At 33.0% G+C, this 17,580-nt stretch overlaps 1 protein-coding gene across 1 annotated transcript in view; it reads right to left on the minus strand.

The window, feature by feature from the left end:
* Positions 1-12,912, minus strand: part of LOC142326155 (uncharacterized) — a 49,906-nt gene extending 36,994 nt beyond the window's left edge. The window contains exons 1-2 of the mRNA XM_075368385.1: positions 12,766-12,912; positions 10,477-10,668 (exon numbers count right to left, since the gene is read on the minus strand). Of these exons, the coding sequence (XP_075224500.1) occupies positions 10,477-10,651 (175 nt within the window). The 5' untranslated portion in view covers positions 10,652-10,668; positions 12,766-12,912. The remainder of the gene's footprint in view (positions 1-10,476; positions 10,669-12,765) is intronic.
* Positions 12,913-17,580: the final 4,668 nt, after the last annotated feature.

Genomic DNA, 17,580 nt, shown 5'->3' on the forward strand with positions numbered 1-17,580 from the left:
GGTGACACCTTCGCTATCTGTGTCGACATGCAAGAAGGTGTCTTATGGCAGGTCCATTATAGTATAAGGTCTATGGGTTGAGTGGGATATTTTTTGTTCTTCCAAATTGCCCTCAGCCCAAGGAGGATGAAAGAGAAAGAAGGAGCAGAATAAGGATCCACTGTAACCTACTGTGCCAGCTTTGTTACATATCGTGAAAGTAGAAGAAGAAAAGAAACTGATAGATAACAGTGATAATATTAGTTTTATCAATGTTACTGTTCTCATTTGGAAGTTTCCAATTGTTTCTGTTTGCAAAATATCCTGTTATTTTTATAGACCATGTTATGGTTTGTTTTTATGATGGAAATTGAAATGATGGAAAGACGACTCCCGTTAAAGCCCAACAGGGCAAGGAACGGGGAGGTAGTGTAGCGACCGGAACGTCACTAGGCGGGTGTCTTCCCCTACGGTGTCTTCCCTCCCTCTAACCTCAGCACAATTTTTTATAACTGTACGACAGGCTATGGGACACGATGTGGGTGTCACAAGGCATGAATCCACTGCACAACAGTGCAGGAGCTATGAGGGAGCCTGTACCAATAGCCCTTCAGTAGACGACAAATGCCTGGACAAAGAAGTGACTGCTGAAATGATTGTTTGATCAATACGACCCTGGCAACATGATTGTTTCTTAATAATGCATAATTTTCATTACTAATGTTAATATTAATATTAAATATTCATTAAGCATGTTATATGTAAATAAATCAAAATTTTTGGAAATATTGTTACTTTCTACAACTTTGAAACTATTGGTCCTACATAAAAAATGCATAGGACCATTTTTATAAGAAATTTTGTCAGCTTCAATTTTTATGCAGGTGATTACCTGCATAAAACTCACCTTTACAGGCCCCCCCTTTGAGCTCACCCACCACCCACCAGAACTTTTTATTTCTTCAAACTTAGATATCAACTAAATTGTGCCAATTTTCAAAACTCCGGGATTTATTTTACTCGATTTGTCTAGTTTGACTGGGCTACAGTCACTTTTGTTTTCAGAGTTAATAACTAAATGAGCATCAAAGATACATTCTGACTTACATATACATATATGTACTCAGCATATTAAAAAAAACAAATTGTCAGAAGATATCGATCTACACATTTTTCCACAAAAACACTTCCCATAATTATATTACAAATTAATTTTAAATAACTGCATTATATTTAAGGAGACTGAACTGTTGATGTAATGGGGACAAATGGTCTAAATGATAATAGCAGATATTAAACAATAGAATTTGATTATATTGTAAAACTTATAAGAAATTTTTGGTTTATATATATATATATATAAAAATAACATTAAACATATACATATCATTAATAACATATTATTATACAAATAACATTAAAAAGCTACACTTTGACATAGTGACATATTCTCTGAAATGATACAAAGAGCATGCAGAAGTTTCTCAGCTTGACACAGAGAAGGGGTAAGTATGATCAAATGACTATGAAACTTCTCAAATATGATTTTTTAGAGGATGTTGCAAAGTTTCGGATGCCTGAGTTTAGTAGCTTATTTGTTTTGATAAAGAAAAGCAAACGAGCTATTATAAAGTACTTTGTTTTAAAAGGTTTAACATTGATGGAAAAAGAGTGACTCTATTTTAAAGGATTCATCATTTGTAGTGAAAAAATGGGTTGCTGGATTTAAACTTCGTCATACATCCATTCAATTTGATGAGCATTCAGGATCCCAAATAACTGTTACAACTGATGAAATTGTCACAATCCACAATACTGAATTAAACAATCACAAAAGATAGCAACGATTAAACAATCACTGACATCGCAAATATTATCAACAGACCTAGTTCTCTACTTTTACGTGATGTTTTGAGTATGAAAAAGCTTTCCACAAGAAAGGATGCTGCATTTGTTAACAGTCACCAAAAACACATTTGACTGAATAGTTCTCAAGGGTGTTTAGCATCCAAATCATAGCATCTTTATCTTTTCACCTTGTACTGTTACTCCAGATCCAAATTGTTCTTTAACATCATTAACTGCTAGTTCTATGTAAAGATTAAAAAGTAATGGAGATAGGGAACATCCTTGTCGGACTCCCTTTCTTATTACGGCTTCTTTCTTATGTTCTTCAATTGTTACTGTTGCTGTTTGGTTCCTGTAAATGTTAGCAATCGTTCTTTTATGTCTGTATTTGAACCCAATTTTTTTAAAATGCTGAACATTTTATTCCAGTCTACGTTATCGAATGCCTTTTCTAGGTCTATAAACGCCAAGTATGTTGGTTTGTTTTTCTTTAATCTTCCTTCTACTATTAATCTGAGGCCTAAAATTGCTTTCCTTGTCCCTATACTTTTCCTGAAACCAAATTGGTCTTCTCCTAACACTTCCTCCACTCTCCTCTCAATTCTTCTGTATAGAATTCTAGTTAAGATTTTTGATGCATGACTAGTTAAACTAATTGTTCTGTATTCTTCACATTTATCTGCCCCTGCTTTCTTTGGTATCATTACTATAACACTTTTCTCGAAGTCTGACGGAAATTCCCCTTTTTCATAAATATTACACACCAGTTTGTATAATCTATCAATCGCTTCCTCACCTGCACTGCGCAGTAATTCTACAGGTATTCCGTCTATTCCAGGAGCCTTTCTGCCATTTAAATCTTTTAATGCTCTCTTAAATTCAGATCTCAGTATTGTTTCTCCTATTTCATCCTCCTCAACTTCCTCTTCTTCCTCTATAACACCATTTTCTAATTCATTTCCTTCGTATAACTCTTCAGTATATTCCACCCATCTATCAACTTTACCTTTCGTATTATATATTGGTGTACCATCTTTGTTTAACACATTATTAGATTTTAATTTATGTACCTCAAAATTTTCCTTAACTTTCCTGTATGCTCCATCTATTTTACCAATGTTCATTTCTCTTTCCACTTCTGAACACTTTTCTTTAATCCACTCTTCTTTCGCCAGTTTGCACTTCCTGTTTATAGCATTTCTTAATTGCCGATAGTGCCTTTTACTTTCTTCATCACTAGCATTCTTATATTTTCTACATTCATCCATCAGCTGCAATATATCGTCTGAAACCCAAGGTTTTCTACCAGTTCTCTTTATTCCGCCTAAGTTTGCTTCTGCTGATTTAAGAATTTCCTTTTTAACATTCTCCCATTCTTCTTCTACATTTTCTACCTTATCTTTTTTACTCAGACCTCTTGCGATGTCCTCCTCAAAAATCTTCTTTACCTCCTCTTCCTCAAGCTTCTCTAAATTCCACCGATTCATCTGACACCTTTTCTTCAGGTTTTTAAACCCCATCTACATTTCATTATCACCAAATTATGGTCGCTATCAATGTCTGCTCCAGGGTAAGTTTAGCAGTCAACGAGTTGATTTCTAAATCTTTGCTTAACCATGATATAATCTATCTGATACCTTGCAGTATCGCCTGGCTTTTTCCAAGTGTATATTCTTCTATTATGAATTTTAAATTGGGTGTTGGCAATTATTAAATTATACTTCGTGCAAAAATCTATAAGTCGGTCCCCTCTTTCATTCCTTTTGCCCAGCCCGTATTCACCCACTATATTTCCTTCCTTGTCTTTTCCAATGCTTGCATTCCAATCTCCAACTATTATTAAATTTTCATCTCCTTTTACGTGTTTAATTGCTTCCCAATCTCCAACTATTATTAAATTTTCATCTCCTTTTACGTGTTTAATTGCTTCATCAATCTCTTCGTATACACATTCTACCTCATCATCATCATGGGCGCTTGTAGGCATATAGACGTTAACAATCATTGTCGGTTTAGGTTTTGATTTTATCCTTTATTACAATGACTCTATCGCTATGCGTCTTGAAATACTCCACTCTCCTCCCTATCTTCTTGTTCATCACGAAATCTACTCCTGCCTGCCCATTATTTGACGCTGAGTTAATTAAGTCACCCGACCAAAAGTCACCTTCCTCTTCCCACCGAACCTCACTAATTCCTACTATATCCACGTTTACCCTACCCATTTCCCTTTTTAAATTTTCTACCCTACCAACCTTTTTTAAGCTTCTAACATTCCACACTCCGACTCGTAGAATGTTATTTTTTACTTTTCTGGTGACCCCTTCCATTTCATAACAGCATATGAAATCTGATTGACCTGAGGCTGTATAAGACTACACTTCATTCACATTCATAAATAACATCCTCATTCAGCCTTTGAAGTAATATCTTATGTTGATTTTGGAGGCTAAACAGACAAAGAGAAGGTGAAACATGGATTCACCAGTACATGACAGAAACCAAACAACAGGAAAAGTGTGACAAGAAAAGTAAATAAATCATGATTTATTATAAAAAATAAACCACGCAAAATAAATCATGATTACGGTTTTTTGGGATTTTCATGGTGTGGTGCTCATAGACAACCTGGCAAAAGGCAGGACCATCACTGTGAAGTATACTGGACTGATTGAAGGATGTTGTTCATGCTAAACTTCCACATCTGGCCAAAAAGAAAGTGCTCTTTCACCACGATAATGCACCTGCATATATGTTTCAAATTGTTCCTATAAAACTCCATAATCTACACTTTCAAGTGTTCCCATGGGCATTGTATTAACTAGATTTGGCTATCTGCAATTACTCCCTCTTCCCAAATTTGAAGAAATGCCTTAATGAATGAAAATTCATTTCAAAGAACAAGATCAAAACTGAGACAACCACTTACTTTGCAGTTGCACGAATTGTATTATACTTAGGGTATTGAAAAGTTGGAAAGCTGTTTGTCAAATGTATTTAATTACAAGGTGACTACATAAAAATAAATTTCTGTAAAATCTTGTATTTCTGTGTCAGGCCGAAAGCTTTCCCTTGTTTGCCCTTGTTTTTTTTTCTGTCCCTTGAAGTCTGAATATGTAGTAACTACAATGTTTTTGAAAATATAATCATGTGACTTTCCATCAGTAAAAAAAGTAAATAGTGCGTAGATGAGTACATAAGATCTTGCTGTTGGTGAGGGAGCTTGAGTGCTCAGTGATACAGAGTAGCTGGACCGAAGGTGTATCCATATCAGAGAGGTATCTGTTGAGAGCCAGACTAAGAAATGATTCCTGAGAGGGCAGCAGCTCTTTCAGTAGTTGTTACGGGCGTAGGTCAGGACGACTTAAACGGTCATGTCAACATCACTCAGTCCTCTGAATACTGCACAGCTGAAAGCAATGGAAAAGCTGTTTTTTTTCCAAGAAATGTAGCTCTCTGCATTTTCATATAGCAACGATGAAGGCACCTTCCTTGGTAAAATATTCCGGAGGTAAACTAGTCCCTCGTTTGGATCTCCAGGTGGGGACTACTAAGGAAGGGGTCACCAGAAAATTAAAAAATAACATTCCACGAGTCGGAGTGTAGAATGTTAGAATTCTAAAAAAGGTTAGTATGTTAGAAAATTTAAATAGGAAAATAGATAGGATAAATGTAGATGTAGTAGGAATTAGCGAGGTTCGGTGGGAAGAGGAAAACAACTTTTTTATTTTTGGTCAGATGATTTTAGAATAATTAACTCAGCTTCAAATAATGGGCAAGCAGCAGTAGATTTCGTAATGAACAAGAAGATAGGGAAGAGATTAGTATTTCAAAATGCATAGCGATAGAATCATTGTAATAAGGATAAAATCGAAACCTAAACCAATGATTGTTAACGTCTATATGCGTACAAGCGCCCATGATGATGAGGGAGAGTGTGTATACAAAGAAATTGTCAAGGCAATTAAACACATAAAAGTGAAAATTTAATAATAGTTGAAGATTTGAATGCAAGCATTGGAAAAGGCAAGGAAGGAAATATAGTGGGTGAATATGGGCTGGGCAAAAGGAATGAAAGAGGGAACCGACTTTTGTACGAACACTAATTGCCAACACCCAGTTTAAAAATCATAATAGAAAAATATACACATGGAAAAGCACAAGGTATCAGTTAGATTATATATTGGTTAAATAAAAATTTAGAAACCAACTTGTCGACTGCAAAACCCTGGAGCAGATATTGATAGCGACCATAATTTAGTGATAATGAAATGTAGATTGGGGGTTTAAAAACCTGACGAAAAGGTGTCAGATGAATCGGTGGAATTTAGAGAAGCTTGAGGAAGAGGAGCTAAAGAAGATTTTTGAGAAGGACATCGCAAGAGGTCTGAGTAAAAAAGATAAAATAGAAAATGCAGAAGAAGAATGGGAGAATGTTAAAAAGGAAATTCTTAAATCAGCAGAAGCGAACTTAGGCAGAACAAAGAGAACTAGTAGAAAACCTTGGATTTCAAACTATATACTGTAGCTGATGGATGTACATAGAAAATATAAGAATGCTAATGATAAAGTAAAAGAAACTATAGACAATTAAGAAATACTATAAACAGGAAGTGCAAACTAGTGAAAGAAGAGTGGATTAAAGAAATGTGTTCAGAAGTGGAAAGACAAATGAATATTGGTAAAATAGATGGAGCATACAGCAAAATTTTGGGGTACATAAATTAAAATCTAATAATGTGTTAAACAAAGATGGTACACTGATTTATAATACGAAAGAAGAGATCGATCGGTGCGTGGAATATATTGAAGAGTTATAAGAACGAAATGAATAAGAAACTGGTACTATAGAGGAAGAAAAGGACATCGAAAAGGATAAAAAGGAGAACAATACTGAGATCTCAATTTAATAGAGCATTAAAAAATTTGAATGGCAGAAAGACTCCTGTAATAGACGGAATACCTGTAGAATTACTGTGCAGTGCAGGTGAGGAAGCGATTGATAGATTATACAAACTGGTGTGTAATATTCATGAAAAAGGGAAAGTTCGATCAGACTTCACAAAGAGTGTTACAGATATGATACCAAAGAAAGCAGGATCAGATAAATGTGAAGAATACAGAACAATTAGCTTAACTAGCCATGCATCAAAAATCTTAACTAAAATTCTGTACAGAAGAATTGAGAGGAGAGTGGAGTAAGTGTTAGGAGAAGACCAATTTGGTTTCAGGAAAAGTATAGGGACAAGGAAAGCAATTTTAGGCCTCAGATTAATAGTAGAAGGAAGATTAAAGAAAAATAAACCAACATACTTGGCATTTATAGACCTAGAAAAGGCATTCAATAACGTAGACTGGAATAAAATGTTCAGCATTTTAAAAAATTAGGGTTCAAATACAGACATAAAAGAACGATTGCTAACATTTACAGGAACCAAACAGCAACAGTAATAATTGAAGAAAGAAGCCATAATAAGAAAGGGAGTCTGACAAGGGTGTTCCCTATCCCCATTACTTTTTAATCTTTACATAGAACTAGCAGTTAATGATGTTAAAGAACAATTTGGATCCGGAGTAACAGTACAAGGTGAAAAGATAAAGATGCTATGATTTGCTGATGATATAGTAATTCTAGCTGAGAGTAAAAAGGATTTAGAAGAAACAATGAACAGCATGGATGAAGTCCTACGCAAGAACTACTGCATGAAAATAAACAAGAACAAAACGAAAGTAATGAAATGTAGTAGAAATAATGAAGATGGACCACTGAACGTGAAAATAGAAAGAAAAAAGATTATGGAGGTAGAAGAATTTTGTTATTTGGGAAGTAGAATTACTAAAGATGGACGAAGCAGGAGCAATATAAAATGCCAAATAGCACAGGCAAAAGCAGCTTTCAGTCACAAATTTTATTTATTTACATCAAAAATTAATTTACATATCAGGAAAAGAGTTTTAAAGTATATGTTTGGAGCGTCCCTTTATATGAAAGTGAAACTTGGACGATCGGAGTACCTGAGAAGAAAAGATTAGAAGCTTTTGAAATGTGGTGCGATAGGAAAATATTAAAAATCAGATGGGTGGATAAAGTGACAAATGAAGTGATGTTGTGGCAAATCGATGAAGAAAGAAGCATTTGGAAAAATATTGTTAAAAGAAGAGACAGACTTATAGGCCACATATTAAGGCATCCTGGAATAGTTGCTTTAATATTAGAGGGTCCGCTAAAAGGAAAAAATTGTACAGGCAACAACATTTGGAATATGTAGAAGAAATTGTTAGGGATGTAGGATGTAGGGGGGGTATACTAAAATAAAACGACTAGCACTAGATAGGGAATCTTGGAGAGCTGCATCAAACCAGTCAAATGTATGAAGACAAAAAAAAATGATATGCTCTTGAAAGAAAAGTATTCAAAATAACAATAAAATTGCAAAAATCAGAGGATTGATATTTCATCTCTTGATTTTCGTTAACAAATGACTGTGTAACCTCTATTGTATATTCAGAATTTCACAATTCTATTTATAACTTGCCTCCAATAAACTGGCTTCCATCTAGCTTGTTTATCTTGCTACTAAAGCAAGCAGTACGATTCTAACTTCATTACCTTAGTGTTGATCTAAGTGATTAGTTCTTGTGGGATGTAATTTGATTAGTCCAAATTTTGTATCCAACTTAAATAAAAATATAAAATACTCAATCTAACTACATTTCCCATAAATAATGGCAAAGTAAAAATTTATAAATAATGTTCATTGCACTATTATTAAAAAAAAAATGTATGTAGTTTATCAAGGTGGTAAAATTTAATAAAATTTAAAATTTCCTCATCAGAATAAATAAAAATTTAATAAACCTGTCACTGAAATGAGATAGATTTTCATACTGGGCGATTCAAAAAACACTTCACAACTTTAAAAGCATATAAAAATTTATTGATTTAACTTACAGATTTGGTTACGGTCTCATTTCATAGAAAACCCCATCAAGTTTGTCACTCAACATTCACTTTGGTCCAATATGGCTTCCATTGTAATGCGACATACATCCCATCTGAAGTCAATTTCATTCCAGACTGTAGCAATAAATTGAGCATTACCTCTACAAATTTGAAGTCTTAGCTCAAAGCAAGATCAGCAAGCAAAGGTGGTATGTAAACACGATCTTTAATGAAACCCCATGAGAAAAAATCTAGCGGGGTCAAATCTGGGAAGTGAGGTGACCATGCAATTAGATCAATCCACCGACCTGAGAATAGAGAATCAAGAAAATCTCAGACTTCTAAGCAGAAATGAAGTGATGCACTTTTTGCTGATAGTAATGGCATCCATTTTGGTCATCATCTTCTAACTGAGGAATTAGAAAATGTTGAAACATGTATAGATAAATGACAACATTTACAGGTGCCTCCTAGAAGAACAAGGCATAGTCTTTGTTTGCTTAGGGCACAAAAACATTGGCCTTAGGGCTATCATGAATGTGCTGTAGTTTCATGAGGGTTTTCACTACCCCATATTTGGCAATTGTGGATGTTCACCTTGCCACTGATGTATAAAGCTAATGTCACTAAAAATTACATTGTAGTTTGTGTGGCTTCAAGTACAATTGTTTATGAAATACGCAATAAACAGTCGTTTGTGGAATGCCAGGCTCACGTGACATACGTCAAGTTGATTTCTTCGAACTACATGCAAAGTTTTCTTCGAGTTGTTCCACAGTGGCTTGAAGGACACGTGGGTATCCTGGTGATTTTATATGTTTAACAGAACAACCTGTCTTAATGTGAAAGTTAGGTGCCAAGAGTAAATTGTACGACTACTAGGAGGCTCCTTACCACATTCTTACGAAAATTACGCTGAACTGCAGTTGCTAACAGCAAATCATGAAACCAAAACACACAATCAGCATATTCCGCCCCAGTAAATGTATATATTTTTATTTTTGACAGTACTTGTGCCTGATTCGGTACTAATGAACTGCATGAGTCAAAACTTGATGTGTTTTGCTATGAAATGAGATGTCAACGGAATCTGTATGTTATCTAAATAAATTCTTCTATGCTTTTAAAGTTGTTTAGCCCAGTATACTTGTGGCCAATAATTTATTTAATTTTATACAACTTAAATTTTGAGTCAATTTTTATTTTTTTGGCTTCATTTCTGTAACAAAAAACAGCCTAAGAACATTTATATAAAATATCTGTATCAAAATTTATATTGCAATACAATTTTATCAGTTGCAGCTGAAAATGATTAATATTTAAACAAATAACATTTGAATTCTCGAACACAATACCACACACAATTCAAAATCGTTTTTTGTGAAAAATTATAATTATAGAAGCATTTTTAGAACTTGAAAAATAATTTACATTTCTGTTCATCCACAAATATTGATTCTAGGCAAATTTATCTACACAGATTCATTTGAATGTTTTGAATATATACCAATACATACAAACTTTATGAAAAAGAAATAAAAAAAAATAGTAACACACTATTTTCTTATTATTCCAATGATAATTTTTTTCTTTTTTTCAATTACTATTCTCAGGAGTAAGCTTCCTAGCATTTGTTCAAGTACATAAATAAATTATGCACCACAAAAACTATTAATAGAACTATAACATTATAAATTAATATTTACCTGAATGACTTGAATCATCACAAAAAACTATTGAAAAGCTTTCTGGTAACTTAAGAAATGCATAGAAATGAGCACACAGTAATCCATCACTGTTATTGTAACTATTAAATTCATCATCATTATAAATACTCTGCAATGCACCTATCTCTAGTTCCTGTGCTTCAGCATCAACCATTTTATCTTGTATAACGTCTGTAAAAGAAAACAAAAAAGGTGTTAAAAACAAAATAAAGTACTTACGTATTAACGCCACCGCAGCTACAGCTGCTGCTTAGGTTATGTTGACTTCGTGTACTCACAAATCGTACATATATCAAAATAACCTAACTAAATATAACCTACGCTCACTTCGCTCGCTAACCTCTTATAATTAACGGTACTTACGTATTCGCCACCGCAGCTACAGCTTTATTTAAAAACAAAGTAGTCAATCGGATTTCGGTGGATTAGCATTAATTGGATTTCAGTGCTATAACATTAAGGTTATATTAATAAGTTGTATATATTATGCATATTTAATGTTAATTATAAGAGGTTAGCGAGCAAAGCGAGCGTAAGTTATAATTAGTTAGATTATTTTGATATACGTACGATTTGTCAGTACACAAAGTCAACATAACCTAAACAGCTGCGGTGGTGTTAATACGTAAGTACCCAAAATAATAACAACAATACCAGGTGTACAAAAAAGAATATTGGGTTTTAATTTTGTTGTTTCTCTTGGATGAGGTGTACAATGCTGATTTAAGAAATATAAACACTGGGCAAAAAGGATAGTTATAGTGGCGCACATGGCCATAAATAAATTCCCTATCTTGCCACTTGACAGCCCCACTAGCAAACATGCCAATTCCTGAAAAAAAAAGCCTTTAGGATTTTGTAGTTTGCTAAATGTGAATCTGTTCCTTCATGACAATAACAATTGTCCATGGCATAATTGGTTTGAAATGACTGGATATCTGTGTGAATTAAAGAGTACAAGATGATTGAGGGTATCTGAAGAAAATATTAAAAATGTAGGGAAGTCTTTCCTATTATCTTATTCATTCTGTATAGAAAAGTTAGGGTTAAAGATGAGTTTTTGTGGAGTGAGGTTAGGGATAAAATTACAAATGGCAATACTTTACACCACCTCATAGACACTTGGTCAAATTTGTTTAAACGGAAATGTAGTTACTACAGAGAAACTACACTACATGTTTCATGCTCTTAGTCATGTGTATGACAATCATCTTTCAAAGAGCACTGTCAGTCATCTTCAATGACTGACTCAAGAGTCCGACTATTAAGGTAGTATATGAATTTCATTCCTCTCCCCGTAAAACTGTAACCTTAGCCATAAACTGTTTCCACAGAAGATTAGTATCTTAACAAGTCACCATAATTCAACAAAACTGATTGCTAATTGACAAGAATACTAATAATTCGGCATAGACTTTTACATTGCATGGTCACCTGTTGCCCAAACCTGCTTCCTGACATTTAGCATTTTGTGTTTTCCTAATTCTACGCATACCTACTAGGGTGTATTAGTGTGAAAAAGAAATTGAAGGTTATCAAATAATTGCTCAAAATTACTGCATGGACAACAGGAAAGCCACAGAAGCAAATGTAGAGGTTTTAAAGTGTAGTACTACAGATGACGTTTAAAGAATTGTTTCAACATAAAAGTTGAAGTGGATTAATAAGGTTTTATATATATATATATATATATTTCGGTTGTATAACCATGTTTAGTCAATGGAAAGAAATATAAACTTCTTTAATTAAACGACGTAGTTAAATTTCGGCTGTATGGTTTATTAAATATGAGTAATGAAAATAAAATTTAAAAAATAAAATCGGTGAGTTTAACAAAGTTTAAAAACATACTGTATAAAACAAATTTCTTTAAAGCTACAAAATACAAAGCAGTGGTGGTTAAAATACGAACAATTCTAATTCAATTCAACAGTATGTATTGTAATAAAAAACGAATATTTATTCGTTTTTATTTTAATAATGTTAACTTTACAAAAAAATAACAAGTTAAAGTTAATTCAATCAACTATCAAGATTTTCTTGGTCTCAAAGTCACATGCGAGTTAATATAATTCCAAAAACTAAAACAAACAAAAACAACTATTGGGGTACTGACAGGATTTTCGGCACTAACATTAAATGTAAATCTAATACATGAAAATTTAAAAAATTTACAAAAAAATTTCAAACATGATTCGCATGGTTTAAATGACGAGTGTTTATAAAATACAATATTAAAATAAGTCTGTAAACTCAAGTCATACATACATAAAGTGTAGTTCCACTGCTATAATTTATATGAGCATGCACCCATTAATACATCAAACATACGAAAAAGCAATGTCTGTTTGCAAAACACAACGCTATCAGCTGTGATAAAATATTTATCACTCAAGCACACTCTTGTGACATAACCTTACTAACGTAGTCTTGACGCCATGCTAGGCTGTCTATGAATACTACCAAAGAGAACAGAATATCGAATATCTCATTGAAGATGCCAATTGCGCTAAGTCCGAAACTTGTAAACTTAGCACTGTACAAAGTCTGTCCTGTTATTTTAAACTGATGCTAGCTAATATCCGATCTCTCGTATAAATGTAAATTTAGTAAATACACCAATATTTTTTTTTAATTTTATGTACTATGGTTTTCTGTGTATTCATCCAGCTTGATACGGGGTAACTACCCCAACATATTTGCTAAATATATTGTTTTATCCATAAGGTAGCATTACTAATGTGATCTATATATAATGTATTATTATGTACTAATCAGAATAAATAATTATTTTATTTATTCAGACTGCTAGGTAGGAACAGGTATATAAAGTTCAGGGGCTAATATATTAAAAATAATGATTATTTCGATGTTTCTAACAAAGTAAATGGTATTTTGTTAGAATAATTTGGCTCAGTCTTTTGAATTTGACATTTAAAAAAATTCAAATATTCTATTCTTTTGAAATTGTATATGAGAGTTTGTTAACAGACATTTTGAAGATCTTCAAAGTGATACCAGTATTCAAGAGAGGTGACAAATATAAGTAAGGTATGTTATTGCCCAGTGTTGTTAGTTCCCAACATTTCTAATATTATTGAAAAGGTTATAACAAGTCAAATCAGGTTATATTTTGACAGGTTTCGACTAGTTGTCAACAGATTAAGATCAACATTGGATGCAGTGAAATCCTTAGAAATTTTATTTTAGAAACCTTTGAAGATAAGGAACTTTTTTCATTTAGCCTCTGGGACCACTGTTAGGATTGCTTTAGAGCATGAAATTAAATGACAATTTTGTAGTGTATGAAAATGCTATGCCTGCCCAGGACTTCCACGGAAATCGGCTGAATATAAGGAACTCGGTGCCGGCTTTAGAGATTTCAGTTTTTCTTTATAACCCTTTAAAATTCTTGACATACTTTCATATGTTTCTTTCATTCCTACAGCATGTGCTACTGGTAGAGAAGAAAACTTATTTGAGTTATGCAACAACACCGCCTTTAAACTACTTTTTGATTGTCTATAAATAAATGTCAATTACAAATAACATATAGTCCAGTTCAAACATTAGCTCCCTAACATCATGGCAGTAACAAATTAAACCACCTCTTCTAAAGTATTTCAGTAAATTTTCATTTCGATTTCTATATACTGAAATTTTAGTATCCTTGTTTAATAAATTCCATTCTTTAAGATCTGAACCTAGGAGTTCTGCATGTTGTTTTGACAAATACAAGTCATGAATTAGGTAACTTCTGTTTGTGTGATGAGGTGAGTTTCAGTATTTGTTTCTTCTGGAATGTAATTAATATCTATTGAAGTTGAGGATTCATCAATTGAGCCTTCTGAGGAATCGTAAATTTCTTTCCAAGAATCGGTAAATCAACACCATGAAGTACTGGTCTCATAGCTGAACGAACATTTGGGTATGCAATACTGCTTTTATTGTTTGAATTGAAACCAATAATATTTTTTAAGCAAAAATAGCATTCATCATAATGGTTAGTAGGCTCTTGCTAAATCATAGATACACCAAAAGACAAATGCTCTTTTTTTCTTTTTAACCACTGGGTTAGTTTAACATAGCACTTGATGCATGCTATAGGTGGAGCCCAGGATTTATCTTGGTCTCCAAGGGATAGTCAAAATAACGTTTGTAAGCAGTTTTCAGCAGATTCAACACTGGTTTTTGTTGACTTTTCATGGTAAATTCTCCATAAACAACAAAAAATATTTGGAGAATTTTTACAAGCCCGATTTTTATTCTTGTAAAATTCAAAATGTTTTAATCAATGAAAGTAAATTGAAATATTATAGAAATACTTATTTGATTATAAAAACAATTAAGTTTTAATTTATAAATATAATTACTTAAAATACTTCATAAAACTGTTTCACTATGGAGTGCAATAAAACATTGTGTGAAACACACACATACACAACTTAACAAATCTTGATGTTCAGTAAAATAACACCAAAAGTTGTTCTGTCAAAAAAATCTTTCGTTAAATTTATGGCATCACTTTTCAAACAATGTTTATGATAAAACCACTATTACAACTAAAGAACACAGCAAGTCATACCAAGAGCTGAACTCATACTGAAGAAAATTTCATCATGTTGAATTACTCATTACTTGACTCGCTGACATGTCTATTCATGTACAGCTTGACATGAAATGAAATCATTCGACTGTTATGTATCAAATGTAGGTCTACAGCATATATCACAATATAAATCAGATGTAAATAAGCAACCCCAGACATACTACTTATTTGTATTGTTTGTTCCATGAATGATGGAACAAATAAATTTAAGGGGTTGTAACTAAAGAACGTTAGGTGATGGGTTGCTTCAGAATATACATTCAGATTCAGTATAAATAATATATAGAACACCTACTCCCTTTTCAGTTCCAAATTTTATGTTGATCAGTGATCAGTAATTTTTGCAACAATCATAAACATTAAATTGCATTGTCTGAGGTTAAAATTTTTAACCTTTTAAATAAATGTAAAAATTGCTCACAAATATAATGAAAATATTTTAGATTTTATTCTACAGAAAACAGTTTTTAAAGACATGAGTAAATAATTTTTAGTTATAAACATCAAAAAAATAAATGGTAACATTTATGAATAACTTTTTCACAAAAAAAAAAAAAAACAATATTTATTAACTGCAATTATTTATCTCAGACTTAATGGCATAATTTATTCGATATTTAATAAACTTGCAGTATACTCATTAAGAACAATACCATTAAAACAAAAATCAATAATATTTTAAATTTTGAAAGCATTGCACTCATTCAAGGCTACTGATAAACTGACATTGCCATAAATATAACTATACCTAGTGGTCATCGCTTGTTTACAAGTCTGAATGTGTAACTCTGGTAGCACGGAAAAACTATAAATAGTAAATAGCCCACCTATGGTTTAAGAAACCAATAGTTTGTAGGTTTAGCCCACCTGGTTGGTCTAGTGGTGAATGCATCTTCGCAAATCAGTTGTTTTTGAAGTCAAGAATTCCAACGTTCAAATCATAGTAAAGGCAGTTACTTTTATACAGATTTGAATACTAAATCATGGATACCGGTGTTCTTTGGTGGTTGGGTTCAATTAACCACACATCTCAGAAATGGTCGACCTAAGAGTGTACAAGACTACACTTCATTTACATTCATACATATATCCTCATTCATCCTCTGAAGCAATACCTAACAGTGATTCTCAAAGGATAAACAGGAAAAAAAAAAGTTTGTTGGTTTGATGTCCCATCTGTAGTGAAAAGAACTTAGGGTATGTGGGTTTAGGTGCTCGTTTGTTATATAAAGAATGGTATGGTGAGTAAAAAAAAAAGATGTTTTGGGGAGCACCCCCCTAAGGCACCATGTAACAAAACCCTAAATGCCCAATATCACAAAGCTGGCACTGAAGGAACTAGGAATAGCTAAACGTACACTTTATGATTTACTGTATGATTACATATAAATGTATCATGATGTTTTGACTCACAAACAAGGCTACTACAGAATAATGGGTGCAACTAAAAAATATTCTGTATCAACAAAATACAATAACATAAATAACTGGTTAATGTTAATGGGAAGTATTCAACATATATCTTGGTAATCCTTTGAATATTTCACAACCTCTATACTTGGACCTACACTGTTTTTGATTGATTTTAATGATCCTGAATAATGTGTTGTTGAGCAGATGATTATTTTTGCTAACACCTCTTTATTAACACATTGAGTGCAAAATACTTAATGTGTTATATTGAACTCTGCCAAGGGACTGACGACATGCTTATGCTCAAATGTCTATGGCATTTTATATTGATGTTATTCAAACTGAGGCAGCTAATTTGTGACAGTTTACAATATACCGTTATTCAGAAAACTTTTTTCAATGCTCCTGTTACCAAACTCCAGATATCTTACTTTTCTCTTTTGTTCACAAGGTGAAGTAACCCCATTTACAGGTGCCTAAGCTGTGTCGGGCTCGCTGACAGTTTCCGCAAGATGTCAAGTGCATATGTGTTCCTGCGCACTACTGACTAAACCTCCACCCCTGGCTATCCATCCTCCCTGGTACAGCTTAAAGAAGCATTACTTCAGGAAGGGGGAGATCGCCCACACACACAGTCATACTCCACAATTGCTATGATACATTATAATATACTACATCATAATATACACTAAGTTCATACAACAAGATACATACTTACAAAAGAAGACCTGTCAAATCAGTACACACTATATACAAACAATCATTAATAATTATAATAAAATCAACAATATAATGCAGAACATCATAAAACAGCAGTAAAACTTAATACAAATCAGTACAATGCTACAACTATAGAGAAATAAACAGTGTTAATGTAATATACATAAATTATAAAAGGCAATCAGACAAGAAGACAGTGTCCATGATTTCATCGTGTCCAAGCAACCCCCTCTTACATGTAATGTCAGGTGATGTGTCACACATGTGACCCCCTAGTCACTCAAGTCAAGAACCCATTCGTTCTCATGCCCTACAACACTTAATCCTAACACATAACTCTT

Source organism: Lycorma delicatula, chromosome 6 (assembly GCF_047948215.1).
Source record: "Lycorma delicatula isolate Av1 chromosome 6, ASM4794821v1, whole genome shotgun sequence".
Lineage (NCBI taxonomy): Eukaryota > Metazoa > Arthropoda > Insecta > Hemiptera > Fulgoridae > Lycorma > Lycorma delicatula.